Source organism: Canis lupus, chromosome 16 (genome assembly GCF_048164855.1).
Source record: "Canis lupus baileyi chromosome 16, mCanLup2.hap1, whole genome shotgun sequence".
In the NCBI taxonomy this organism is placed as follows: domain Eukaryota; kingdom Metazoa; phylum Chordata; class Mammalia; order Carnivora; family Canidae; genus Canis; species Canis lupus.
In genome coordinates, this window is record NC_132853.1 from 25,494,581 (window position 1) to 25,509,583 (window position 15,003).

The 15,003-nt window shown below is 34.5% G+C and overlaps 1 protein-coding gene across 13 annotated transcripts in view; it reads left to right on the forward strand.

Moving 5' to 3' along the window:
- BCAS3 (BCAS3 microtubule associated cell migration factor) overlaps positions 1–15,003 on the forward strand; it is a 592,168-nt gene that overhangs the window by 204,073 nt on the left and 373,092 nt on the right. For all 13 annotated transcript variants that reach the window (XR_012008696.1, XR_012008698.1, XR_012008697.1 and 10 more), the window contains exon 14: positions 7,744–7,877. Coding sequence is in view for 10 of the 13 variants with exons in the window: in XM_072779640.1 (XP_072635741.1) it covers positions 7,744–7,877 (134 nt within the window). In the remaining 3 variants the exon portion in view is untranslated. The remainder of the gene's footprint in view (positions 1–7,743; positions 7,878–15,003) is intronic.

Consider the following 15,003-nt stretch of genomic DNA (forward strand, 5'->3'; position numbering starts at 1 on the left):
CCATTTTGGATAAACATTTTCAGTTTTTTTTTAAATCAAGTTAAAATATACATATGAGCCAGCAGTTCTACTCCTAAATATTCACATAGGAAAAATAAAAACATACGTTCACACAGAAACTTGTTCTTAAATATTACTAGGAGTTTGTTTCACAATAGTCAAAAACTAGAAATAACTGAATGGTTATATAAATTATCATATATCTATATAATGGAATACTGCCCAGTAATAACAAATAAATGAATATAGTACTGTTAGTCACAGCAGTAGGTTTAACAAGATACTGTGCAAATCCATTTATATGAAATTCTGAAGTAGGCAATATCAATTCATAATGATAGAAAGCCAATCAGTTGTTGTGTGAGGCCCCGCAATAGGGAGGGGATGGATACAAAGGGAATTTTTTCACATGTGCTCTATTTTGATGATGCCAGTAGCATAGGTGTATAAATTTGTCAGACTCATCAAGCTGTATTAAAATGAGTATATTTATTATAAAATATATAGCAATAAAGGTTAATAAAGTTTAAAAACTATTTTGGCATCTGACAAAAATATATTCAACCACTTGGAAAAATAAAAATATGCATAGACACACACCACTTTCCTATACGTCTCATGGATGAAAAGACTTGAAAATAATGGTTATTAGAATATTTAAGATGAAAACCCACTAAATATGGTCAAAGATAACTTCAGAATCCTAAATATTAAATGATGCAAAGTGAAAGAAAAATTAATTATTCAAATGAAGATGTTAGGACATTTAACTTGAAACTCCTACAAAAGCAGGAAGATAGAAATAGTAAGTTATTAAATAAGTGAGCTAGAAAATCAATTCTTGATTTTAGATTTTCCCACATGGAACAAATGGGTTATCTGTTATGGATATATGCAGCTTTAGGAAGGGATAAAATGAATCATGCCATTGTGTGTTTGACAGTGTGTACTTCAGTGCTCTTAACCATAATTTTGAGCTTAAATTTAAGAAAGACTTAATATATCCGGGGCCACAAATGTAGAAGAATACAGCAATGTGTTTGATTTCAACATCTTCGAGCAGCTTAAGAAATATACTAACATTGATGCTGCCCACAGGGAAATTTTGAGACCATTGTTTTCAAGTATTCACATCCAGTTTAAAGATTTTATTAATCAGACTTTCATAGGCTATTATTGTGGTTTTATGTGATTTGAAGACCTAAAAGATTTCAATCAGTACTAGGGTTCTGTTTCTTTGCTTTTATGTTTACAAATTTAACTAGTAACTTTAAAAGATAATTAAATAATTTTAAAAGTTTAATCTGTACAGGTATTGATGAAGGAGTGCTAAATTCACAAGAATTTATATCAAAATGTAAAATAGTTTTCTGAGTGGTGTATTTTGAATTCCTGTGATGATTTCTGTTTGGCCCAGCATATCAGTGTTTACATCTCTTTTTTGGAAGAGAGTGTGAATAGCTGGTAATTTGTTTTCCAGTTCGTATGTGTGCACGTGATCAAGAACCATACAGTTAGAGAGGTGTTATAAATAGGATCTGGTAAAAAGACATACCTACTCATGTTTCCAAGATTTTATAGCATATGCCCGGTGGAGGTTTGCTACTCTTTAATTTTGCCTTTTGGGCTAACCAGCTGACGCCCAGTTGAAAAGATTTATGTTCTTATGAGGCCGCAAAAGCCTTAATGTTCAGTCTCTAGCTGCCTCAAGTTTTGGAGAACGCCATGTACCATCAGCAGCTTCAGACCCCACCCTCTAATGCTAACGCTCATCTATCAAACTTGAGGCTGAGAGTGAGGGAGAGGAAGCTTCCAGATAAACACACAGCAGCGCCTAAACAGCTAATCACTCTAAGCTTCCGCTTCCAGGCCCTATAATTAGAAGTCCTTCTTTTCCTTGTATTCCCAGATGACGCAAATGCTTTTTGTGGCTTGGCACCTCATTTGGGGCGTGGGTTTAGTTTATGGCCAGGCTAGAGTCTGGTTTAGTCTTCTGATGCTGCATAAATAGTTCTCAAGCCACAGTCTACTCTGTTCGAGTTTTTCCTTTTATGTGTATCAGCTTTTTAACTTGTTTTCTAGAAAAAAAAAAAAAGCTTGTCATTTCTCCCAACAGAATGTGCAAAAGAGGAAATTATAAATTAAAAGAAAGCGCACGATTGTATAGTACTATCCTAGTTATTTATTTCTTCCTTCCCTCTCTACTCTTTCTTTTTTACTATTTTAAAATCTGTCAAAAAAAGGTAAGCTCATTGGTGGATTATAGAAGCTACATTTACATGGGGAGGTAGAAAAAGAAAACTTTTCTTAAAAAAAGCTTGTATTTATTTGAGAGAGAGAGATTGAGAGCGCAAGTGCAGGTCAGGGCAAAGGCAGAGAGAGAAGCAGACTCCTCACTGAGCAGAGAACCCACGTGTGGGACTCAATCCCAGGACCCCAAGATCATGACCTGAGCTGAAGGCAGCTGCTTAACTGACTGAGCCACCTAGGTGCCTCAAAAGAAAACTTTTGAGATAGGACACACAGAAAATAATAAAGATAAAATTTCAGTGGCCTATTTCTCAAAAAATCTGAATTTGTTTTACATATTAGGAACTAGACAGATGTTAACGTCAGTTTGAAAAGCTAGATGGAGGGATCCCTGGTGGCTCAGTGGTTTAGCACCTGCCTTTGGCCCAGAGAGTGATTCTGGAGTCAGGGGATCAAGTCCCACATAAGGCACCCTGCATGGATCCTGCTTCTCCCTCTGCCTGTGTCTCTGCCTCTCTCTCTCTCCCCGTGTGTCTCTCTCATGAATCAATAAATAAAATCTTAAAAAAAAAAAAAAGCTAGGAGCATGTAGAAAAATGTTCATTTATAATTATCATTCACATATGAAACAGTAATTATCTTGATTTGACTATTAGGGTCATGTATTGGAGTGCTTATTATGAGTGAAATATTGATATAATTCTAAAAGAAATGAAGTTTATCTTCAGTAGGTGAGTCATAAATTTATAAGTTCATGATTTTCCTGTCAGAATTTCCATTGAATTGTTTCTCCTGTGCAGAAAATAATTTTGTTGTGGGAAAGTGAAATCAGAACAGAGTAGCAGAATTGTAATAATTCAGACTTAGTATAACTCAGCAAAAAGTAGGAGTGAAGAAATATTGTCCACAAAAGGACAACTAAGCATTCATGCCCAACCTTAGAAATTTATTGTTTGGATAACAATAATATGGAAAGAATATAAAGTATGTCAATGACCTCATCACCATCGCTAGGTACAGAGAGGCAAGGCTATATAAACCATACACATTTGAAGTAGATCTCAATAAATGACACTTTTCATTATGTAAAATGTTGTCTCTTAGAAATAGGACACTGGCATCAAGTTTATTTTTTAGCTTAACATAGTGACTAGAGCTGTTCCTTATATTAGCCAAGTAGATAGCAAACTCACGTACACTTTTTTTTTTCCACATACACTTTTCTTTTTCTTTTTCTTTTTTTAAATTTTTATTTATTTATGATAGTCACAGAGAGAGAGAGAGAGAGGCAGAGACACAGGCAGAGGGAGAAGCAGGCTCCATGCACCGGGAGCCCGACGTGGGATTCGATCCAGGGTCTCCAGGATCGTGCCCTGGGCCAAAGGCAGGTGCCAAACCGTTGCGCCACCCAGGGATCCCACACTTTTCTTTCCATTTCAGATTCCTACCTTATCTTCCCACTAATGCTTAATATTCTTTCACATCTCTATTTTCGACTGAGAAAGGCTTAAGAGTTAAAAAATGTGATTCTGCTTTTGGCCTAGCAGAGTAAGCTAATAGACCATTCTTCCCACAGAAAACAAATATAAATTCTGGACAAAATATAAACAAATATGCACAAATTTACATATGTGTATTATAGTTCCTGAAACAACTGACAGAAACTTAACATAAAGAGAGAGATTTAAAAAAGCTAATAGAAAAATTGAAAATGGATATTAAGACAATAAAAACAAGGAAACCATCAGAAAAATAATGAAAAATAATATAACAGTAGCTGTAAACTCAACCCTACCAGTAAGTTAGGCTAAATGTGGATAAACTACTACAAATACCAATTAAAAGTCCAGAATTGGATTAAAAAAAAAACCAACAAATTAGACCTCAGTTATTGTCTAAAACAGTCATTTTAAATACAATTATATTGATTATAAAAGTGAAAGAATGCAAAAGTATGTACCTTGCATGCACCAATCAGAAGAAAGCTGAGTGATGATATCAGTATTGGAAAAAGGAGACTTCAGAACAAGGAAAATACCAGGGTTAAAATGGTACATCATGATAAAGGAGTTTACCAATAAGTCCTCATAATCGTAAATGTGTATGGGCTTTAAAAAAAGGGTCTAAAATTTTGTGAAAAAAGTAAATGTATCCACAATTACACTTGGGGATGTTCAGTTCTATTCAGTGGTAGAACAAGAAAGCAGGCAACCAGTTAGTAAGGATATTGAAGATCCTAACAACTATCAATAAACTTGAATTAACTGATTATTTATTTATTTATTTATTTATTTATTTATTTATTTATTTATTTATTTAAAGATTTTTTTTGTTCATGAGAAACACAGAGAGGCAGAGACAGAGGCAGAGGGAGAAGCAGGCTCCATGCAGGGAGCTGATGATGTGGGACTCAATCCCGAGACCGTGGGATCATGCCCTGAGCCAAAGATAGATGCCCAACTGCTGAGCCACCCAGGCATCCCTTAACTGACCTTTATAACACTCCAGGTATTCAAACGTATGTGGAACAGGCACTGCAATCTAGTCTCAGATATAAACAAGGTTTAACATATTCCTCGTCATCATGAAATTAAACTAAAAATAAATATGTGGAAGATACCTGAAAAATACCCAAATACTTGGAAAAACTGAACAACATATTAAATAGCCCATGAGTAAAGAGGAAATATCTAGAAAACATTTAGAACTGAATGCAAAAGACAGTATAAAAAATTTGGAATTCATTCCATTTTAAAGCAGATTTATACGGAAATTTATACCAATATATGCTTACTTTGAAAAAGAAGAAAGTTCCTGAAATAGTAACCTAAGCTTCCACCTTAAGGAAGTTGAAAAAAGGGGCACCTTCATGGCTCAATTGGTTAGGTTAAGCATCTGCCTTTGGCTCAGGTCATGATCCTGAGTTCCTGGGATGGAACCCCATGTTGGGCTCGCTGCTCAGTGGGAAGTCTGCCTCTCTCTCTTTCCCTCTCCCTCTGCACCCCCCTCCTTGCTCATGCTCTCTCTCTCCTCTTTCAAATAAATAAATAAAATATTAAAAAGAAAAAAAGGAAAACCAGTAACATCCAAGATAGATTTCCTTGTAAACATCTAGGTAGAATGACCAAGAGAAAAAAGAGAGAAGACAAATTGTTGATAATCTCATTGAAAACGTGGATATCACCAAAGACCTTACAGATAAGGATAAAAGCCATTTCCTTGAGTTACAGATTGTAATTCACCCAAGAAGAACATTAAAATTAAATCCCCAAATTTTCCATTTTAAAGTAATAAAATTTAAATTACAAAGAAATTTAAAAGATTTAAAAGTGTTCAACAACAACAAAAAAGGCCCACATGGTTTCACTGGCAAATTCCACTGAACATCTAAGTAAGAAATAATAGCAGTTTCCCTCAATCTATTCAGGAAAATAAGAGTATAAGGAAAATTTCACAACAGGACCAGCTTTATCCTGATTCTGAAAACAGACATACACCTGATTAGAAACCTACAAACAAACAAACAAAACAAGCAAAAAAATAAACCTACAAACAGATATTCCTCAGGAATATATCATGAAAAATTTAAGACATTAGCTAATTGAATCTGATGGCATATAATAAAGGATTTTGACCAAGTGGAGTTTATTCTAGGAATGCAACATTTGATAATCATTCATTAGTAAAAATTCACCATATTAACTGAGTAAAGAAGAAAAACCACATAATCATCTCACAGGTAGACGAAATTCAACATTCATTCATTATAAAAACTCTGAACAAAAAGGAGTAGAAAGGAACATCTTTAACTTGATAGAGGGCATTTATTTAAAAAATCCTATAACTAACATCATACTTAAAGATTGAATGCTTTCTCCTAAAATTTGGGAGGCATAAAATTAAGATTTTATTTATTTATTCATGAAAGACACAGAGAGAGGCGGAGAGAGAAGCAGGCTCCATGCAGGGAGCCCGACGTGGGACTCAATCCCTGGCTCCAGGATCACACCCCGGGCTGAAGGTGGCGCTAAACCGCTGAGCCACCCAGGGATCCCATGAATATTGCTTCTCACCAGTCCTGTTTTCCTTTGCAAATGTAGTAAGTGAAGAAAAAGAAAAAAAAAAATAAAGGGATGTAGTTTGGAAAGGAAGAAATATGTCTACTCACGTACTCCATGATACTCTGTAAAGAAAATCCCACGTTATCTACAAAGAGCCAAAACAAAACAAAAACAAAACCCACACTTCCTAGGACTGGCAGAATACAACAGATGTCACTTATATCTCTAATACCAGCAGAGAAAACTTGATAATTGATGTAAAATAGAGAGTACTATTTATAATGGATCTAAGAAAATACATTTACAATTTGCTGAATAAGAAAAAAAAAGTCAAAGACATACCAAGAAATATGAAGTGTTCATAGGTCTGAAGACTCAATATTGTTAAGAAGTCCATCATCCTCAAATTGATTTATAGACTTAATATAATCCTCCCCCCAAAAAATCCTAGGAATTTTTTTATATAAAAAATCTGATTCTGTGTTTGGAAAGGAATTGGAATAGCCAAAATAATGTTGAAAAGGTTCTTACCTGATTTCACAATTTACTATAAAGTTACAGTAGTCAAGAAAGTATGGTATTAATGAAAGTATAGATGCAGAAATTGATGGACTAGAATAATACTTCTAGAAAAAAAACTATGCAGATGCAGCCAGTTGATTGTTGGAAGTTGACAATGGATAAAAAATAAAGGATAAAGAATTTAGTGGATAAAGAATAGCCTCTTCAAAAAATCTTGCTGGAACAATTGGACATCATCTGCAAAAGTTAATTTGTGTGATACCTTGTACTTCTTACAAAAATTAACTCAAAATTAATGATAGACCTATGTAAAATATAAAGCTATGACGTTTTGACAAGAAAACAAAATATTTGTGACCATGGATTAGGCAAAGAATTCCTAGCTGTAGCATTGCATCAAAATTAAAAACTTGTTCTGTGAGATGCTGTAGGCAGTTTGGGTAAATGTTATGCCAGGGTAGAGGCACATTTTGAACTGGTGAATTAAATAGGGTATTATTAGATTGAAACTTAAAATTCAGCTTTTGAGAAATGGTTAAAAGTGAGAGCAGGTTTTAGTTCCATGGAGAGAAGTCATTTTCACATTTTTTATTATCAGATTTGTTGTTTTAAAATGCTTGTGAACTCTCTGTAAAACTTTCTCTTACAGTCATACAGGAACATCCGAAAACTTTCACATCTGGTGCCCCCACTGTGTTTGTATCCTGATGTGGAGTGAAAGTTTTGTGTTCATACAGGAAAGAGATGCTATGTTTTTTTTTTTTTTTTAATTGGGGGAAGTTTTTTTTTACATCTTTGGTAATTTTTTTCCTTTGGTAATACTTTAAAACATAAAGAATTCTTTGTGAAACTATTTCATCCACGTACATAATTGTTTTCATTTTTACTCTCTTTTTGGTGTATCCTTCAGGAATGCTTCTAGTCACAACAGACACCCTTGGCCATGACTTTCACGTTTTCCAAATTCTGACTCATCCTTGGTCTTCATCACAAAGTGCTGTCCATCATCTATATACTCTTCACAGGGGAGAAACTGAAGCCAAAGTAAGTTGTATATTTTTTAGAAGGTGTGTGTGTGTGTGTGTGTGTGTGTGTGTGTGTAATATGACATCTAATTTAGCTGATTACTTATGTCCTATTGGAGCTTAATGTTAGTGTTAGTGAGAACATAATATTTATTCTATTTTGACCCAATAAATACATAAGCAGTAGGTGAAGAAGTCAATGAACTTAATAAAACAAGTTCTATTTATTTTTCTCCTTCTACCCTATACCATTTGCTCCCCTGGCACGCACCCTGTCATCATCCATTGGCTATCTTTCTAGGTCTTTTTATGTGTGTTTTGGTTCTGTGTACATGTATACATGCACATGCACACACACATTCATGTAAACACATATTCATGCATACACAGAAATAATTGACTATATGGATATATATGGATATAATTGACTATATGACTGTGGATAATATTCAGTGGTGTACAGGAGTGAGTTCACAGTGGCTAGTAAGAATGAGTTGTGTACATTTGTACCCACTTCTGGATGTAGTGACATTACATTGGCATGAAATCATCTGTAGTAGGAGTGTTTATATAATAGAAATTGGCAAACACAAATCAGAACTTTTTTTCTTATGGAACCAGCTTTTAATATTTAGCAACACATCACTGTGCATGCATGTATGGGCACTATTTTTTTTCTTATGGAGCCAGTTTTTAACATTTAGCAACACATCACTGTGCATGCATGTATACACATATCATGCAACATACATACACACACACGCACATAACTTACTAAGCATTTGTATGGGGTACTATGATAATTGCTTTTACACATACTCTTAATATCACTTGGTATATACTTGAGATAGCTTAATAGGCTAATATCCCAGCTATTCATTCTTTTGTTTCCCAGAGCCTGTGGTTCTGAATTTACCAGTATACTACTATAGATACTTTATCCTGAGAGATAGTTCATTGACCCATCATCATTTATTGTCTAGTCCATCCTTTTCCAACAGGCTAAAATGCTGTTTATCATAAGTTTCCATTAAAATTTTGTATAATAGAATGAAGCATCTTAAATATATAGAAATCCATTAATTTATAATGAGACTTACAAAGGAAGTATTGGACATAACTGTATGTTGCTTGTTTATCAACTCATTACCTTGAAAATTGATTATTAAAGCATTTACCTTGTCTTTCTTGTATCAATTTAATAAGATAACTGATAGTTGATGAGGGAAAGTTTTTCTTTATGGAAGGGTTCCAGTATTAAAAATGTTAGAATTTAGATTTAGTGTGGTGATCATTTTGTAATATATACACCTATTGAATCATTATTTTGTACACCTGAAACTAATATAATGTTATATGTCACTTATACCTCAATTAAAATAGGTCAAAATTTTAAGAATCACCATTGTTGCTACCCCTAATGAAACAATGGATATAGACAGTAATCTGTATTTGGTTTTCGCTGATGAGTCTTAACATTACCAAAGTGGAATAGTGAGATCTCATGTACTTCCTGATTTGATGTAATAGGATGTATATGATATCATCTATGAAATATTTCTGCCCAGTACTCTAAGTTAAACCTGAATCTAATTCAGCCCCTAGATATAATTAGTACTTTACATAAAAGACTGAGATAGGATAGTTAAACAATACCATGAGAATGCCACTAGCCAAATCTAAAATGTGGGAAATTCTTCGTTAAAAATGCGACCTGAGGATCCCTGGGTGGCTCAGCAGTTTAGCGCCTACCTTGGGCTCAGGGGGTGATCCTGGAGTCCCGGGATCAAGTCCTGCATCGGGTTCCCTGCATGGAGCCTGCTTTCCCTCTGTCTGTGTCTCTGCCTCTCTCTCTTTCTCTCTCTCTCTCTCTCTCTGTCTCTCTCATGAATAAATAAAATCTTTAAAAAAAATGCGACCTGAGTTTTAAAAAGTTTTTACTTAAATTCCATTTAGTTAGCATACAGTGTAATATTAGTTTCAGGTATAGAATTCAGAACTTATATGTAACACCTGGTGTTTATCACAAGTGCCCCCCCCTTAAAATCCCCATCACCCATTTAACCCATCCCCTCACATGCCTCCCCTCTGGTAAATGTCATTTTTTTCCCTATAGTTAAGAATCTGTTTCTTGGTTTGCCTGTCCCCTCAATCCATGTTCATTTGTTTTATTTCTTAAATTCCACATATGAGTGAAATCATATGGTATTTGTCTTTCTCTGACTTATTTCACTTAGCATAACACTCTCTAGCTTCATCTACCTTATTGCAAATTGCAAGATTTCATTCTTTTTTTATGACTGAGTAGTATCCCATTGTGTAAATATACTATATCTTCTTCATTCATCAGTCAATGGACATTTGAGCTCTTTCCATAATGGGGGCTATTGTTGATATTGGTGCTACAAACATTGAGATGCATGTGTCCCTTGGAATCAGCATCTTTTGGGTAAATACCCAGTAGTGTAATTGCTGGATGGAAGGTGGTTCTATTTTTAACTTTTTGAGGACCCTCCATATTGTTTTCCATTGTGACTGAACCACTTTGCATTTCCACCAACAGTGCAGGAGAATTCCCCTTTCTCCGCATCCTCATCCACACCTGTTGTTTCCTGTGTTGTTAATTTTAGCCATTCAGACACGTGCGAGGTGGTATCTCATTGTAGTTTTGATTTGTATTTCCCTAATGTTGAATGATGTTGAGCATCTTTTCATGTGTATGCCTTCCTTGGAGAAATGTCTATTCATGCCTTCTGCCCATTTTTTAACTGGATTATTTGTTTTTTGGGGTATTGAGTTTTATAAGTTCTTTATAGATTTTGGATAATAATCCTTTATCAGATATGTCATTTGCAAATATCTTCTCCCCTTCCAAAGGTTGCCTTTTAGTTTTGTCAAGTGTTTCCTTTGTTGTGCAGAAGGTTTTTTATCTTTTTCCTTTACCAAATTTTTTTTCAAATTTTTGCTTAAATTCTAGTTAGTTAACATATAGGGTAATATTGGTTTCAGCAGTAGAATTTAGTGATTCATCACTTACACACAACACCCAGTGCTCAACACAAGTGCCCCCTTTAATACTCCTTACCCAGAAGATTTTTATCTTGACGAAGTCCCAATGCCTCGTTTTTGCTTCCCTTGCCTGAGGAGACATATCTAGTAAGAAGTTGCTGTGGCCAATGTCATAGTGGTTACTGCCTCTGCTCTCCTTTAGGATTTTGATGGTTTCCTGTCTCATATTTAAGTCTTTCATATATTTTGAATTTATTTTTGTATATAGTGTAAGAAAGTGGTCCAGTTTCATTCTTTTGCATGTATAATTTTTCTAACACCACTTGTTGAGGAGACTGTCTTTTTTTCCACTGGATACTCTTTCCTGCTTTGCCGAAGATTAATTGACTGTATAGCTATGGGTTAATTTCTGGGTTTTCTAGTGACCTGATTCTTAAAACAAAAAGAGCTAACCCTTCAACTACATAGGTTTGAACTGCACAGGTTCATTCATGTGGGTTTATTTTGATAAGTACTATAAACGTATTTTATCTTTCTTCTGATTTTTCTCTTTATTTGTTTTTAAGTTTTTATTTTAGTAACCCAGTGCTCATCATGACAAATGGATTCCTTAGTCCCCATCATGTATTTCACCTATCCTGCCACCTCCCCTCTGGTAGCCATCAGTTTGTTCTTTATAGTCAAGAGCCTGTTTCTTGGTTTGCCTCTCTCTATTTTTTTTCCCTATGATCATTTGCTTTGTTTCTTAAGTTTCACAGATGAGTGAAATCATATGGTATTTGTCTTTTTCAGACCGACTTATTTCACCTAGCATTATATTATCTAGCTTCATCCACAATGTTGCAAATGACAAAATTTCATTCTTTTTTATGACTGAATTATATTCAACTCTGTATGTTTGTGTGTTTCACATCTTTTTCATTTGTTCATCAGTTGATGGACACTTGGGCTGCTTCCATATCTTGTCTATTGTAAATAGTGCTGCAATAAACATAGGGGTGCATGTAGTAGCCCTTTGAATTAATGTTTTTGTATTCTTTGGGTAAATAACCAGTAGTGCAATTGTTGGATGGTAAGGTGGTTCTGTTTTTAAATTTTTGAGGAACCTCTGTACTATTCTCCAGAGTGGCTGCACCAGTTTGCATCCCTACCAACAGTATAAGAGGGTTCCTTTTGTCCGCATCCTCGCCAACATCTGTTGTTTTTTGCATTTTTTTATTTTAGCCATTTTAACAGGTGTGAGGTGATATCTCATTGTAGTTTTATTTGTATTTCCCTAATGTTGAGTGATGTTGAGTAACTTTACATGTGTCTCTTGGCCATCTGTCTGACTTCTTTGGGGAAATGTCTTTCATGTCTTCTGCCCAATTTTTAATTACATTATTTGGGAGTTTTTTTGGATGTTGAGTTGTATAAATTCTCCATATATTCTGGATACTAACTTTTTTTCAGATGTATCATTTGCAAATATCTTCTCCTATTCAGTTGCAAATATCTTCTCCTATTCAGTCTTTTAGTTTTGTTGATTATTTCCTTCACTGTGCAGAAGTCTTTTATTTTGCTATGGTTCCAGTAGTTTATTTTTGCTTTTATTTCCCTTGCGTCAGGAGACATATCTAGAGAAGTAAATGTCTGTGCTCTCTTCTAGAATCTTTATGGTTTCAGGTTTCACATTTAGGTCTTTATTCAATTTTGAGTTTATTTTTGTGCATGGTCTAGTTTCATTCTTTGCATGTTGGTTTTCCCAACACCATTTGATGAAGAGACTGTCTTTTTCCCATTGGATATTCTTTCCTGCTCTGTCAAAGATTAATTGACCTTATTGTTGTGGGTTCATTTCTGGGTTTTCTACTCTGTTTCATTGATCTATGTGTCTATTTTTGTGCCAGTATCATACTGTTTTAATTACTATAGCTTTGTAGCATAACTTGAAATCTGGAATTGTGATACCATCAGCTTTGGTTTTCCTTTATAAGATTGTTTCACTGTTTGAGGTCTTTGTGGTTCCATACAAATATTAGGATTATTTGTTCTAGGTCTATGCAAGATGCTGCTGGTGTTTTAATAGGGGTTGCATTAAATGTGTAAATGGCTTTGGGCAGTATGGACATTTTAACAATATTTGTTCTTTCAATCTATGAGCATAGAATGTCTTTCCATTGTCTATGTCATCTTCAGTTTCTTTAATTGATGTTTTATGGTTTTCAGAGTACAAATCTTTCACTTCCTTGGTTAAGTTTTCTCCTAGGTATTTTATTATCTTTGGTGCACTTGTAAATGGGATTGCTTTCTTAATTTTTCTTTCTCTTGCTTCATTTTTAGTGTATAGAAATGCAACGGTTTTCTATACATAGCTTTTTGTATCCTGCGACCTCACTGGATTTGTCAGTTCTAGTAGCTTTTTGGTAGTGTCTTTGGGTTTTCTATATATAATATCATGTCATCTGCAAATATTGAAAGTTTTATTTCTTCCTTACCAACACGGATGCCTTTTATTCCTTTTTGTTGTCTGATTGCTGTGGCTACAACCTCCAGTTACTATGTTGGATAAAAGTGGTGAGAGTGGATGTCCTTGTCTTCTTTCTTACCTTAAGGAAAAAGCTTTCAGTTTTTCACCATTGTGTTGATGTTGGCTGTGAGTTTTTCATATGTGACCTTTATTTTATTGAGATATGGGTACACCTACTTTGCAGAGGGTTTTAATCATGAATGAAAGCTGTACTTTGTCAAATGCTTTTTCTGCATCTATGGAAATGATCATATGGTTTTTATCATTCCTCTTGTTGATGTGTTATATCACATTGACTGATTTTTAAATTTCTTTTCCTTGCCTAATTTCTCTGACTAAGACTCCCAGTAGCATATTGAAAAAAAGTGGTGAGAATGAACATCTTTGTTTTGTTCTTGATCTTAGAGGAAAAGCTTTTAGCTGGTTACTGTTGAGTGTGATGTTAGGTGTGGGCTTGTCATAGATGTACTTTATTATGTTGAGGTACATTTCCTTTATACTCATTTTGTTGAGAGTTTCTATCATGAATAGATGGTGAATATTTTCAAATGCTTTTTCCATATCTATTGAGATGATCATATGATTTTTATCCTTCATTTTGTTAATGTGGTGTGGGTCTCGGTCAGCATCTAGATGGTGGCTGATTGGAAGCTGGTCTCTCAGGCAGTAGCTTTTAAAATATGAAAATGTATCTCTTTTAAGGATAGTCTAGGAGAGGAACATTTAGTTTACTGCTTCTGTTCTATGCCTTGGGTAGAAATCCTTTTAATCTATGTAAATATCCCATTTTCCCCCCCAAATTTGTAACATTTCTTTTATTTATATATATCATTTGGTTAATAGATTCATATTTGAATCATTGGGTTATATTCATTCAATATCTATTTATTTTAATGCTCAGAATATCCCAGATTTGGCCAATTGGCACCTGTCAACTTGACATTTGTGTCCTTTGACATATCTCCATTTTTCTCTGACAATATCCTTACCTTCTAGCACAACTAAACTTGCTTATTCTTATTTTGGTTACTGTTCATTTTTTTCTTTTGTAGGTAAGTTTCTAATCAGATGAGCATTTTAGGTGAAGATTCAATATTTCACAGTGCTGCTGGTACATTTTACTTCCTTTTTTAAAAAAAAAAATATTTATTTATTTATTTATTTATTTAAGAAATAGAGAAGGGTTGGGGAGGACCAGAGGGAGAGGGAGTGAGAAACTCAAGCAGACTCCACACTGAGCATAGAGCCTGACCCAAGGCTGGATTTCAGGACCCTGAGACCACCACCTGAACCAAAACCAACAGTCAGACGCTAAATCCTCTGTGTCACCCAGGTGTCCCCACATTTTATTTCTTAATTCTGATTTTATAAAACCTGTTCTGTCCCCACCCATCACTGGTATGCCCTACTTCAGCTATAACCTCCTAGAATTTTAATATTTTAAATACTTATACTTTTTTTGGTTACACCTTTTTTTTTTTGGTAACTCATTTGTATTAGCATTGTTTATTATTTAATTACCTATTCATCCAGCCTGGAAATAGAGATCATGCTTAACCTTCTTGGTATCTGTCTTCCTTAGAACAGTGCCCTGTAGATGGGCAAATGTTATAGGTATAAATATTTG